The 13,554-nt window shown below is 39.6% G+C and overlaps 1 protein-coding gene across 3 annotated transcripts in view; it reads left to right on the top strand.

The window, feature by feature from the left end:
* Nucleotides 1–13,554, top strand: part of NBAS (NBAS subunit of NRZ tethering complex) — a 335,592-nt gene that overhangs the window by 207,097 nt on the left and 114,941 nt on the right. For all 3 annotated transcript variants that reach the window (XM_014848079.3, XM_070512577.1, XM_070512578.1), the window contains exons 39-40: nucleotides 6,463–6,539; nucleotides 6,995–7,132. In XM_014848079.3, the coding sequence (XP_014703565.2) occupies nucleotides 6,463–6,539; nucleotides 6,995–7,132 (215 nt within the window). The remainder of the gene's footprint in view (nucleotides 1–6,462; nucleotides 6,540–6,994; nucleotides 7,133–13,554) is intronic.

Consider the following 13,554-nt stretch of genomic DNA (forward strand, 5'->3'; position numbering starts at 1 on the left):
ACCTGCTTAAATGCAGTTGTTAATTCATTAATAATTATAATCTATATAAAATAGAAGTAATTGCTTCTATTACCGCTGTGGCAGTTATTAATGGAAGAACCTATTATCCATCATTTTCAAGGGGAAATCAAAATGTGTCCTAATCAAAGAAAATCATTTGTTTCCTCAAGCCTGTCGTTCATAGAGGGGGGAGGGGAACTTCCTAGGTGCTTTCTGTGTACTAGAGAGATGCCCACTTTGCATACTTTGCCTCATTTAATGCTAATTTACATGCGAGGAAAATTAAGGCTCAAATCTAAAATCAAAAATGCTTTGAAAACCAGAAGGACTTTTTGTAACTTATTTGGCATCAGAACCTGAACTAAACTGACATGAGGTTATTTATAATCTTTGCTTATGCCATTTACTCTGAGCAGTCATATGTGTTGCGGTGGAAATGTTAATGTCTTTGATTGTTGGGTGTTCTCAGACCATGCTGAGGGTATCATGTAATATGCGACATATGTACAGCATAACTTCCTGAAAGTCCAAAAAATTCTGAATTCCAGGACACAGAGTCATGCAGTAAATCAGTGGTGGATCTGAGTTTTGGCCCCAGAACTTTCTGGTTCTGAAGATGGTTTCCTTCCCTCTGTATTATCCTGTCTGATTTTGTAGGGCAGAGATTCATTGTATATTTACAGATGTTGTTTTAGTTGTTGTTCAAAAGCATGAGCAAAAGCCTTTGTTGTGGTTTTTGTGGAAAGGAGTAGGCAAGCTTGAACAAGCTTATGATGAATAGTTTGGGTAACTTTGGTGGACTTTGGGCTATAGGAGTGTTCTCTGGTGGTCCAGTAATTGGCCCTGGGGTGATTAAGGCAGAAAAATACTGCTTCTGGAGTGTAAAAGCCAGAGAGAGGAGGTGGTTCAGAGTGCAGTCATGCGCTACGTAAGACATTTTGGTTAATGACAGACCGCAGATACAATGGTGATCCCATAAGATTAGTACCATGTAGCCTAGGTGTGGAGTAGGCTAAACCATCTAGGTTTGTGTTAGTACACTCTGATGTTTGCCCAACAATACATTTCTCAGAATGAAGAAGATGGAACGCTTCCTAACTCATTTTATGAGGCCGACATCACCCTGATACCAAAACCAGACAAGGACAGCACAAAGAAGGAAAATTACAGGCCAATATTGCTGATGAACCTAGATGCAAAAATCCTCGACAAAATATTGGCAAACTGAATACAGCAGTACATTAAAGGATCATACACCATGATCAAGTGAGATTTATACCAGGGACGCAGGGATGGTTCTGCATCCGCAAATCGATCAATGTGATGCACCATATTAACCGAATGAGGAATAAAAATCACATGATTGTCTCAATAGATGCAGAGAAAGCATTTGACAAGATCCAACATCCATTTATGATAAAAACTCTCAATAAAATGGGTATAGAAGGAAAGTACTTCAACATAATAAAGGCCATAGATGACAAACCCACAGCCAACTTCATACTCAATGGGGAAAAATTGAGTCATCCCTCTGAGAACAGGAACAAGACAAGAGTGCCTGCTCTTGCTACTTCTATCTACGTAGTACTGGAGGTTTTGCCCAGGGCAATTAGTCAAGAAAAAGAAATAAGAGGTATCCAAATAGGAAAGGAAGAAGTGAAACTCTCGCTGTTTGTGAACGACATGATCCTTTGTATAGAAAACCCTAAAGAATCCATCAGAGGACTATTAGAAATAATCAACAACTACAGCAAAGTTGCAGGGTACAAATTCAGCTTACAAAAATCAGTTGCATTTCTATACGCTAATAAAGAACTAGCAGAAAGAGAACTCGAGAATACAACCCCATTTGTAATTGCAACAAAAAGAATAAAATAATCTAGGAATAAATTTAACCATGGAGGTGGAAGACCTGTGCACTGAAAAGTATAAGGCATTATTGAAAGAAATTGATGATGACATAAAGAAATGGAAAGATATTCCATACACAAGGATTGGAAGAATAAACATAGTTAAAATGTCCATATTACCAAAAGCAATCTACAGATTCAGTGCAATCCCAATCAGAATCCCAATGACATTCTTCCCAGAAATAGAACAAAGAATCCTAAAGTTCATATGGAACAACAAAAGACCCTGAATAGCCAAAGCAATCCTAAGAGAAAAGAGCAAAGCTGGAGGCACCACAATCCCTGACTTCAAAATATACTACAAAGCTATAGTAATCACAACAGCATGGTACTGGCACAGAAACAGATACACAGATCAATGGAACAGAATTGAAAGCCCAGAAATAAAACGATACATCTGTGGACAGCTAATCTTTGGCAAAGAAGCCAAGAACATACAATGGAGAAAGGAAAGTCTCTTCAATAAATGGTATTGGGAAAACTAGACTGCCACATGCAAAAGAATAAAAGTAGACATTATCTTACACCATACACAAAAATTAACTCAAAATGGATTAAGATTTGAATGTAAGACCTGAAACCATGGAACTTCTACAAGCTAATATAGGCAGAGCACTCTGATGTCAGTCTTAGCAGTATCTTTTCCAATTCCACGTCTACTCAGGCGTGGGAAATAAACAATCAAAAATAAACAAATGGGACTACATCAGATTAAAGAGCTTCTGCAAGGCAAAGGAGACCATGAACAAAATGAAAAGACAACCCAACAACTGGGAGAAAATATTTGCGAATCATATGTCCGACAAGGGGTTAATTTCCAAAGTATATAAAGAATTCACACAACTCAACAAAAAATAAACAACCTGATCAAAAAATGGGCAGAGGATATGCATGAATATTTTTCCAAAGAAGATATACAAATGGCCAACAGGCACATGAAAAGATGTTCAACATCACTAATTATTAGGGAAATGCAAATCAAAACTATATTGAGATATCACCTTAAACCTGTCAGAATGGCTATAATTACCAAGACAAAAAATAACAAATGTTGAAGAGGATGTGGAGAAAAAGGAACCCCCTACACTGCTGGTGAGAATGCAAACTGGTGCAGCCACTATGGAAAACAGTATGGAGACTTCTCAAAAAATTAAAAATAGAAACACCATATGATCCAGCCTCCCCACTACTGGGTATTTATCCAAAGAACTTGGAATCAACAATTCAAAGAGACTTATGCACCCCTATGTTCATCGCAGCATTATTTACAATAGCCAAGACATGGAAGCAACCCAAGTGCCCATCAACTGATGAGTGGATAAAGAAGATGTGGTATATATGTACAATGGAATGCTAGTCAGCCATAAAAAAGACAAAATCATCCCATTTGCCACAACGTGGATGGACACTGAGGGTAATTCGTTAAGCGAAATAAGCCAGACAGAGAAAGATAAACACCATATGATTTCACTCATATGTGCGAGATAAACACATGGATAAAGAAAACAGATTAGTGGTTACCAAAGGGGAAGGGGGTCAGGGGGGTGGTGAAAGGAGTTAAGGGGCACATTTATATGGTGACGGATAAAAATTGGACTGTTGGTGGTGAGGACGATGCAGTCTATAAAGAAACTGATAAATAATAATGTACACCTGAAGTTATGCAATGCTGTAAACCGTTATGACCTCAGTAAAATAATTGGGGAAAAAAAAGGATGTATCCCAGTAGTTAAGGGAAGCCTGACCCATTGGCTTTGAATTGGTTGCTTTGCGTATCAGAGGCTTGCTTACAGGCAGGTTGTTTGCTATCTGTAGGAATTAGCTGGCCCTGGGAGGGGCAGTCTCTCCAGGATTAGCAAGACGCCCAAGATGTCAAAGCAACATAACATACAGAGGATTTAAAAAAAATTAATACATTTGTATAGATGAAATAAAGTCTATGCATATGTTATTCACTAGGAACAAACATTTGCATTTTAGGATGATTCACTGCTTGGTCAAAATAACGATGATGCTCCTTTGGATTCCTCTCGGGGGGGGGGGGGTGATTTTTGTCGCTGCTTTGAGCTCATGGAAGTTAACCATTTGTTTTCCCTTTCTGCTATAAGCTTTATATTCAATTATATATGTTCAAGAAATTCTAGTGACCATCTTGTGAACCGAATCTATGAAATAATGTAATTATTTTAAAAATAAACCTACTGGAACATATGTATTCAGATGAAGATTCTCCCCTTCAAAGATGTGCATTTATTCCAACTGTCATCATTGCTCTTTTTTCTTGTTTTTGTTTTTTGTTAGGTTGTTTTTGTTTTGGAATTTCCTTCAGGGTCTGTAGCATATTCTTTGTAATATCTTCAGTGGTAGCACAGTTTCATCCCTTGAGTGTCTTTTGGTTTTGGAAACAGCCAAATGCACATTAAATGAAATGAATGAGTGAGTCGATGTTATGATAAAAAAAAAATTAGATGTGACTGGCAGATGGTCCGCAAAGGGACTGATTTTCTCACGTAGGCCTTAGAGTGGCCTCCACCACTCCTCTAGGAGGAAGGTCCTCCAATGGCTGGAGCAACAGCCACGCACCTGAAGTAAGGGCTCCTGAGGGATTCCTTTGAAGAGGCTGGGCAAATTTTGATGAGTGGATTGGGATATGCTTGCTTGGAAGTTGCCTTCCTTTGTGCGTAAGGAAGGGCAATATCTGAAGAAAATTAACGTGAGAGTGGAAAAAAACTAGATGAGGTTGCAATTGTAGGTCACCTTCTAAGAGACTATATAAGAAAGAAAATTAACAGGGAAGAACTACTAGTATATGAAATAATTGGATATTTTTTCTTGAAAATAACTGTCCTGAAGGACTGTTGGGCAGGTATTGCGTGATAGAATACATAAGGCAGACATAAGTCAAAATGACAGCCCTGGTTTGTGTGTGTGTGTGTGTGTGTATGTATGTATGTAGTATGTAATTTCTAGACTTGTAAGTAAATCTTTCTCAAATAGTCCAGATTTTTCAGCAGATTAAGTTTACATGCTTATATGCTTTTTCTTGCTTTATCTTCTGGTGTCTAAATGTATAGCTTAACCCCTTCATTCTTCAGTTTTAGTAGTCTTCTGGGGTACATTTAGCAATCTTATACCTCTTCTTGGCTCTCATAATTATTTGCCCAAAATTTGTGGATCTTTTGCATTGTATTTTTAAATTATTTATTCGGAGACTTCCTCTTGCCTTAGCGTGTTTATTTGCAAAAGGCAGGGACTCTGATTTTTATCTTAGGGCAATGTCTGTTTCAGACAAAGTTCTCATTGATAGTTGATATGTGAATTTGGAAATGGGCCTTGAAATGAGTAGCTTTTGATTAGAAGACATCTCTAACATGATACGGTTCCTTGGGAGGCCTGAGGCTGACTGGTGGACCAATTTGGTTCATAAGTTTGGAGAACACATAGGAAATGAGTATTTAGAGAACCAGTATTCTCTCTGTAGACCCAGTCGAGAAAGCTCTGTTGTTTCCTCCATGAATCATCCACAGGAGATTTTGAATTCTAGGTCACACTCTCAGACTTCACCCACTTATGTGTTGCTCCTTACCCCACCACCATCTCCACTGCCCAGACTGTCAGCTAAGCCAGATTCTACAAATGACTTAAATTTTAGTCCAAGTAAGACACAATTAGGAAGGTAAATCTTCTGGAAAAAAATTATATAGTATATTTGCAAAGTCAAATATCATTTCCTTTGGGTTATCCACAAACTGTTGTCGTTCATTAATGCAGATCATGAGAGTCTGTGTTCTTTAAAAATAAAGGATTTATGTTGTGATTACATGTGACTACCTGGTATTTGTCCCTAAGACCTAAATGAATGAAATGCCTCCTTGTTAATACAAACTGCATGTAAACACAGACTTTTTTGGCAATGTACTCTCTCTTATTAAAGCTATGACATTGACAGATTGTTGCTCATGTGAAATTTTATTATGAAAATGTTGTTAATGGTTGGAATATTTTAAGATTTATAATCAAAGCAAATCAAATCTTTTTTTGTGGAGTGTGATGAAGAGGGGTGTTCTTGGAAGAAACAAAACCGTATTATCATCACTGTAGTAGTCAAATAATTTATCCTATATTTGCACTCACAGAGCTATTTTGTTGGTCTGATCTTCAGTACTCACATGGTCATCATCCACATTCCCTGTTATCGATATGCATAATTTTATTGCATGGCCTGGATCTTTAAAACCAAAAGATAAGCTGTAAGAAACTGTCCTCACTGATCTGTCTGTACTTAAACTTTGCAGCTGCATTAGCAGGATTTCATTATGTTTAAGTACCAAACAGCGTAATTCCTCTAAGTTAAGGCAAGGTTATGATTTACCATAGTTTCTTGTGATCTGTATTTCATTGGTACTAATAAGACTTTCATAAAGGGCCTTAAAGAGTCTTCTGAAGCTAATTATCTGTTGAAATTATATAGGACTAAAAACATGGGACTTAGTAACTATGAATGTCATATGAATCCTCAAGTAAAATAATGTGATTTTTTTCCTGCATTTAGTTCTCTTGCAGCTAGCAAGTGATGCTTTACCAAATGACATGACCCTGGCTCTCGCTTATCTCCTTGCCTTACCACAGGTAAGTTTACCCCTACCAGGAAAAAAGGACTTAAAAATGAAGACACTAAAAATCTCTATCAGGGATTTTCATCAGTAGAACTGTTTGTTTTGTATACGTATATACTCACGTACATGCATACATACATGTACACTTATATATATGTATGTATGTTTGTTTGTTTCATGGCCTTCTGATAGCTCTTGGGTGGTGAAAAGACTGATTAGTATTCAGAGAATAAATCCTACAATGTTAGCCAAAATGTTGATTTTAAATCTGCTTTTACATGCATGCGATGTGCCTTTCTAGTGTCTTCTAAATTTTAATGTAGCCATATTAAACTACATGTAGTCATGTAGTTGATATGATGGAAACTTTGAACCAAAGTTCTACAGTAACGACTAGAAATGTAAGGGTTTGTGATGATCTTGTTAATTTCCTTTCAGCTGAGTTCATTCTATCCTTTTCCCTCCCAGGTGTTAGATGCGAACAAGTGCTTTGAAAAGCAGTCCCACTCCGCTTTATCTCTCCAGCTGGCAACGTATTACTATAGCCTGCAGATCTATGCCAGATTAGCTCCGTGTTTCAGGGACCAGTGCCATCCTCTTTACAGAGTGAGTCCTCGTGGTTTCCATTTTATTAATGCGCGGAGTTAAAGCTTTTCTGTAATAGTTGGAACACGTGTTTACCTCTTTGGAGAGGCTGATCCACTTTGTATCCAGAATGCATTCCCAGTGGCTGACAGCCCTTGCCTTTTTCTGTGTTAGATGTAGTTGCTTTTCCAGGCATCAGTAAGAGGTAGAGTTTCTGATATTTATTGCGAATGATGATTCTTCCTCTAACTTTTCTTTCATTTGCTTTGTTTTACAAAGTTCTTGGGAAAGGCTAAAGTAATAGGAGAGGCGAAATGGAGAATTGGCTTTTTAATTCACTGCCCAAAAGGAATATGGTTTTGTCTAATTTAGGACAGTAGGCAAGTAATTCTTTGAACAATGCTATACTTTTATTTATTTTTAAGTCAGAGATATGAAAGTAGTAATGATACAGATGAAATGTTGAAATATATTAGACCTACTTGCCACCAAGCTTCAGACGACTTTTATATAACTTTCTGTTTAATTTCTGAGCATAAGCACCTAAGTATGCCTCAAGTTACATGTGCCTTTTTTTTTTTTTCCTGAGGAAGATTCGCCCTGAGCTAACATCTGTTGCTAGTCTTCCTATTTTTGCTTGAGGAAGATTCACCCTGAGCTAACATCTGTGCCAATGTTCCCTATTTTGTATGTGGGATGCTGCCACAGCATGACTTGACGAATGGTATAGGTCTGTGCTGGGGAACCAAACCTGGGCTGCCGAAGCAGAGGGCACCAAACTTAACCTCTAGGCGACAGGGCTGGCCCCTACATGTACCTTCTTTTGTGCACACCAAGATATTATGGATGCCACTGGAAAATCAAAGCCCTCCAGGTTTACTTGAATAGACCAGTTTTAACTGTCTACTTTTTGTACTGGATCATTTTAAGAGATTTACCACTTTAAGAATAGATAAGCAAATAAATCAGACTTTCAGTTGCACCATATGTACAAATCCAAGGTCCAGATTTTATCGAGGCAGGATTCTTCCTCTCCTGACCCAAAGCAGACTGTGAAGAAATAATTTCACATGTGTATCAAAGTTCGAGGTGCCTCAGCCATGTGAAACACATCCAAGAAACTGTAAGTGGGTGAAAAATTCTTGTGGCAAAATCTATGGCTTTCATTCATCAATTTTTATTTAAAAAGAAGAAGGGAAGTGGGGGCACCATCTCAGCACAGGTTAATATCCCAGGGCAGCATCATTATTAGGTGTGTATTATTCTTAGGCATCGTTCTGTTATGATGACATTTGGCCAACAAAGAGGAATGTTTTATTTTTAGCCAGTTAATGTAAAGTATACTTTATTTGGGGAATTATGAATTTTGCTTTTGATAGCCACTGCTGCTTTGTACAGCTACTTTAGTATACTCTAGTGATTGTCCTTTGTTTTGTTTTTATATCTCTGGTGTGTTTTTATGTGAGATTAGAAATTGACCTACTGTGTTATGAATTGAGGAAATGAAGTGATTATGTTGGTGAAAGTGTGGCAGGTTTATTTTTGGAACAGTGTATTTAACATCCTTCTTATTATATTCAGTTGGATGGCTGGTAAAGAGTGTTTATGGTATGCTTGCTGATATCTGCTTCTAGATACCCTTATCCTTTTATTAGTTCTGTGTATGACCACAGGTACCAAATAATTTGCTCCAAAACTCCAAATATGTTGAAACATGGTGAAGCTTTCTTTGACCAGAAAGCATTGCGCCTTGTTACAAACTTGGATTTTTTTTTCCCAACAAGTCAAGTGTGTCCTCAAACTGTGTTTGACTGAGGTTTCTAATTGGATACCGTTGCAATGGGATTCAAGTGCTGAGATGGGATCTCTCTCTTTCGCTTCCACGTGTGCAGTCTGTATTAAGGTCTTACTATATGCCCACTACTGTGCTTCGGTTTCATGAACACAGAGGATGGACAGGCCACTCAGTCAGTCAGCTGGTCTATGACTAGACTGCTGTGAGCACCTCGGGGGTGCCACCGTCTCCTAGCATGCTGTCCGACCACAGTGAACTCACCACTAACTGTAAATCCATGTAAGACAGTGACACAGACGTGGATTAGAGGAGCTGTGAACAAGAGGCCTGAAAACGATACAAGACAGACTACAAGTTAAAACTTTTAAGAAAGCCAAGGTCTTGCTGTAAGCCACAGTTTGGCCTGTAATCTTCAGTCTCATTTCCTCAAAACCAAAGTAGTCTTCCTGGAGGAAAATTCTAGTATAAAAAACAACATATTTTTCCTCATCTCTCTGATAGTAAATCACTTTGTATCAAAAATTGTCTCAAATCATGTACTGTTTGTGAGAGAGATAAGTTAGGAGAAAACCATTAAATTCCATCCCAACTTTTGTGTCTGGCTATCACTGTTTCCTAACTTAGATACCACAGGCACTTTATAAGAAACTCTGTTTAAGGTTTCCACAACTAAAGCATGCAAAGAGATAAAGTAGAACATTGAAAGATAAGGTTTAGAAGTAAAAGTGTGTCCATCTTGCTTTCTTCTGTGTTCCAGCAGTTCTTTTCACTTGATAGAAAGTGTGAGTTTTTTGTTTCCATGTCTTATGTTTTGTGTTTCCTTTCATCGATTCAGCATTTATTGAGTGCCTGCTATGAAGGACATAGAATGTGGCATTGGAGTATGAAGAATAACAAGGCTTGATTCCTGCCCTTTTTTACCCTTTACCTCAATTTCTGTTGCTTCCTTCCAAGTGTGTCAACCCACTGTCACTGCCCTTTAACTCTTGGTCTTGTTCCTGTCATCATGTCCTGTCAATCTGTCCCTCCCTTTGAAGATGTCCCTCGCAGCTCTCCTGTCTCGCCCTAGCCCTTGGCCTCTGATTCTGGTTGTTAGACTATTCACCTGCTGTGTGGCGTGGTTCCTGACACCTGTTCCCGTTCTCTTTCTGGGCCCAGCTGCCTTATGCTGTTCGGAGTCTTTGCTTCAGGAAGCAGCATTGTATCCTAATGGAAATAGAAACCAGTAAAGTCTGTGTGGCCCAGTGGTGGTTCCTCAACACATGGTATCTAACTTCTCAGCTGCTCCTGACAGAAACAGATGTGCCCTCCAATAGCATTAAGATGGCATGAGGCAGATCATGAGCCAGCTAGCTGTCCAGGGACTTCTTGGCAACTCTGTGGAAAGCATTTGGTTGTTAGTCTGAAAGCTGAAATGAAGAGTTAGAAAGTGTCCATGGTTTTTTTTCCACTTCAAGATGCATAGACATCCTGAAACTCTTCCAGACAGACGTGTTAAGAGTGAGGAGGGGAGAGTTTAGCACCTCTCAAGTTCTTTTCTCCTGTCTACTCCATGTCCTCACCTTAATTCAATCTTTCATAGTTTTTCCTCTAAATTGCTGTAATAGCCTCTTAAACATCACCCTATCTTTATTTTTGTTGCTTTTGTATCTTTTTCCAAGCATCTGTCAGAGTAGGCTGTCTAAAATGGAGGTCTAGTCATCCTTCCTTCTGACTGAAATCTCTCTGATTCCCTATTGCCCCAGCAAGGTATGCACGTCCCTCATCATCTGGCCTCTGGCTTGTTTTTCTCCAACTTCATCTTCCTTTGCTCCAGCCATACCAAGCCACTGAAATTTCTCGAGCACCCTGCATGTTCTCTGTTTCCTTGTCTTCAGATGGGTCTTCAGGCTTGTCGGATCTTTGCCAGTAATGTTTTCCCTCTCCGTGTCTTTGCTCAGCTACTTGGTTCAGGTGTTACCTCACCCAGGCTTGGTTCCTGCCACCTGCCACCATTCTGTGGTGCCCCCAAGCTGTGTTGGGTGCTACTTCTTGTGCTTTTGTACCGCCCTGTACTCATGTCAGTCATAGCACTTATACTCTGTTCTTTCGATTTGTATACTTTTCATCTCACTAGATGAGCTATTTGAGGCCGGTGTCTGTGTTGTATTTATTGGATTCCCCAGTGCTTAGAGCAGGGCCTGCGTATAAAGGGTAGGAAACAAAGTTCACTGGGTAGGTTACTAAAAATTAATGAATGTTCTTCAGTACATATGAAATAATTGAATTATGTGTGTGTGTTTATCAAATATTTATTGGGTGACTACCTTATGCCAGGCAGTGTTCCAGAGCCTGGAGAAACAGTAGTGAACAAAGTATTTTGAACAAACTCCTGCCCCTTTGGGACTTACATTCTATTGGGGAAGGGGCACCATAAACAAAATAAATAAAGGAAACATAGACTATGTTAGATGGTGATAAGAGCTATGAAAAATGAGTATGTGTCTGTGTGTGTGTGTGAAGAGTACAATTTAAACAGACCCAGAGAAGGCCTCCGTTGAGAAGGTGACCTTTGAATACAGACAAAAGGACGAGCGCAGCACCGTGCAGATGTGTAAGGGAAGAGCATCCAGGCAGGGAATGGCAGTAACAAAGTGTTGAAGTGTCACGGTGCCTGTCATAGGTACTGTGATAGTGTTTCACAGAGTACTTGAGATAGTGTTGAAATTTTACTCTATATAATTCAGGGCGTAGAAGAGTTAGTCATATGATTCCTGAGGAAAAAGATAGAAATGCAGTCTGTGGCCAGACTTCATTGTGACTGGGTAGAGTCTCTTCCATCTGGCTAAGAAGGTGTCAGGGAGGGATGTGGCAGCAACAGTCAGCTTAGGGGCTTGTTTATGGGACTTGGCAATGAACAGTCGAAAGATCAGACTAACTCTAAAAAGACATTGGCTGTACCTTTCACATTCATTCTGCCATTTGATCCTTTGAACAACCCCATTTTGCAGAAGAGGAATCTTCTTGGCAGAAGATAAGACTCAGAGCAATTTGGTTACTTACTCAGCGTGGCTCTGGTAGACAGTGACATCCTGTCACTTAGCGCTTCTGCTTCCAGGTTTTACCTGCCTTTTATGCTTGGACATGCTGCTGCTCTAGCTGTGTTTCAGAAGCCAGTCACTGTGTTGGGACCTGAGTGATCACTGGCATTCGGGTTTAAGGAGTCGTTCCCAGCAGGACGTTTTCATGTGTTCTGCTATGGCCACTGGGTGAAATCTAAGCTCCTATATATAAGAGGGAAGACCCTCAGGGAACTGGCTGGTTCTTCCATACCCTGTCAGCCATGATCCTGACACTAGCTGTCTTGAAGTTTATGTTCTAGCTGTTCGGAATTTATATTTCTCTCACTTTAACATCCTTTTTCACACCTCTGTGCCTGTGCAGATAGAATCCCCTGCCTGAAATACCTCCTTATTCTTCCCACCATCCGCAGATAAGTCTAAGCTCAAAAGAGCCTCGGGTGAAGCCCTGTCTGTCTCCTCGGCAGGCGTCGGCCTCCTCCGTCCCTCTCTGCTCTTGTGCAGACGCCCTTTGGAGCAGTTCTTTCGGGGCCTTGTAACTAACGCACATCTGTCTGTTCTCCACGTGGTGATCTTATTTGAGGACAGGAATCCCATCTACCTCTGAATCCCCAGGACCTCACCCGCTGTAGTTCCTCGGGACTTTTTACTGCCGTGTGAATCAGTTCAGGAATCATTTCAACTGCTGTGGGTTAGCACAGCCTTCAGGCTTCAGTTTTGCCAGTTGAGTCCTGGCTCTTGGATTTGAGGGAATCACGGGTGGGCACAATGGCTGGATGTTTTAAGTACATGGGAGTCTTCCACTGACTACCTAATGGCTCCTTATTTGAGTCTCTGCAGCATCTTCATCTGCATAAAACAGCACTGTTGAGTTTGGAATTAAATATGGCAGACTCCCGATGAATCACCCTGGAATTGAAATCAAAGTGGTTTCAATTTGTTGCCTACACATAACAACACTCAGTGAAGCTTAGCTTTCACTCAGCTGTCAGTTCAACTTGTTTCTATTACCACGGTCTTTTCACATTTTCTCTTTCCACCTCCTGTAATTCTGAGCTGCGGGAATGATAATTTAGGTAGATTGCTAGGTTTGAATAAAAGTATTGATATAATTTGTGGAGTTATTTCTGACAAAAGCCCTGTGCATCTTGAAGGGAAGCACCATCCTGAGCCAGGCGGCACAGGCTCCTGGAGCTTGGCACCTCTCCGAGACTCTCTTTGCTGTAGTCCCCCTTGCCTTTATTTTTCTTTTTAGTGATACACAATGATGATTGGCAAATGGTCAGTGGGAGAGAATCTTTTCTTCTAGTATTTGTCCTAGTAAAACAATACACACATGGCCAAAAAATTCAAACAGTGAAAATGGTGTACAATAAAAAGTCAGTGTTCGATTTTGTATCCTTCCAGAAATAGTTTATGGATATATATATTTACATAATAGTTTTAATACAAATGTGAGTGAGCTATACACATCGTTCTGTACCTTGATCTTTTTTCGCTTGTCTCTTACCTTTATAATTTTAGTAAATGCCTCTTGAAGTGTGACTTCTAGCATTCTTTTGAAAAAGTTTCAGAAGATAAAACCAGTT

This window comes from Equus asinus, chromosome 6 (assembly GCF_041296235.1).
Source record: "Equus asinus isolate D_3611 breed Donkey chromosome 6, EquAss-T2T_v2, whole genome shotgun sequence".
In the NCBI taxonomy this organism is placed as follows: Eukaryota; Metazoa; Chordata; class Mammalia; order Perissodactyla; family Equidae; genus Equus; species Equus asinus.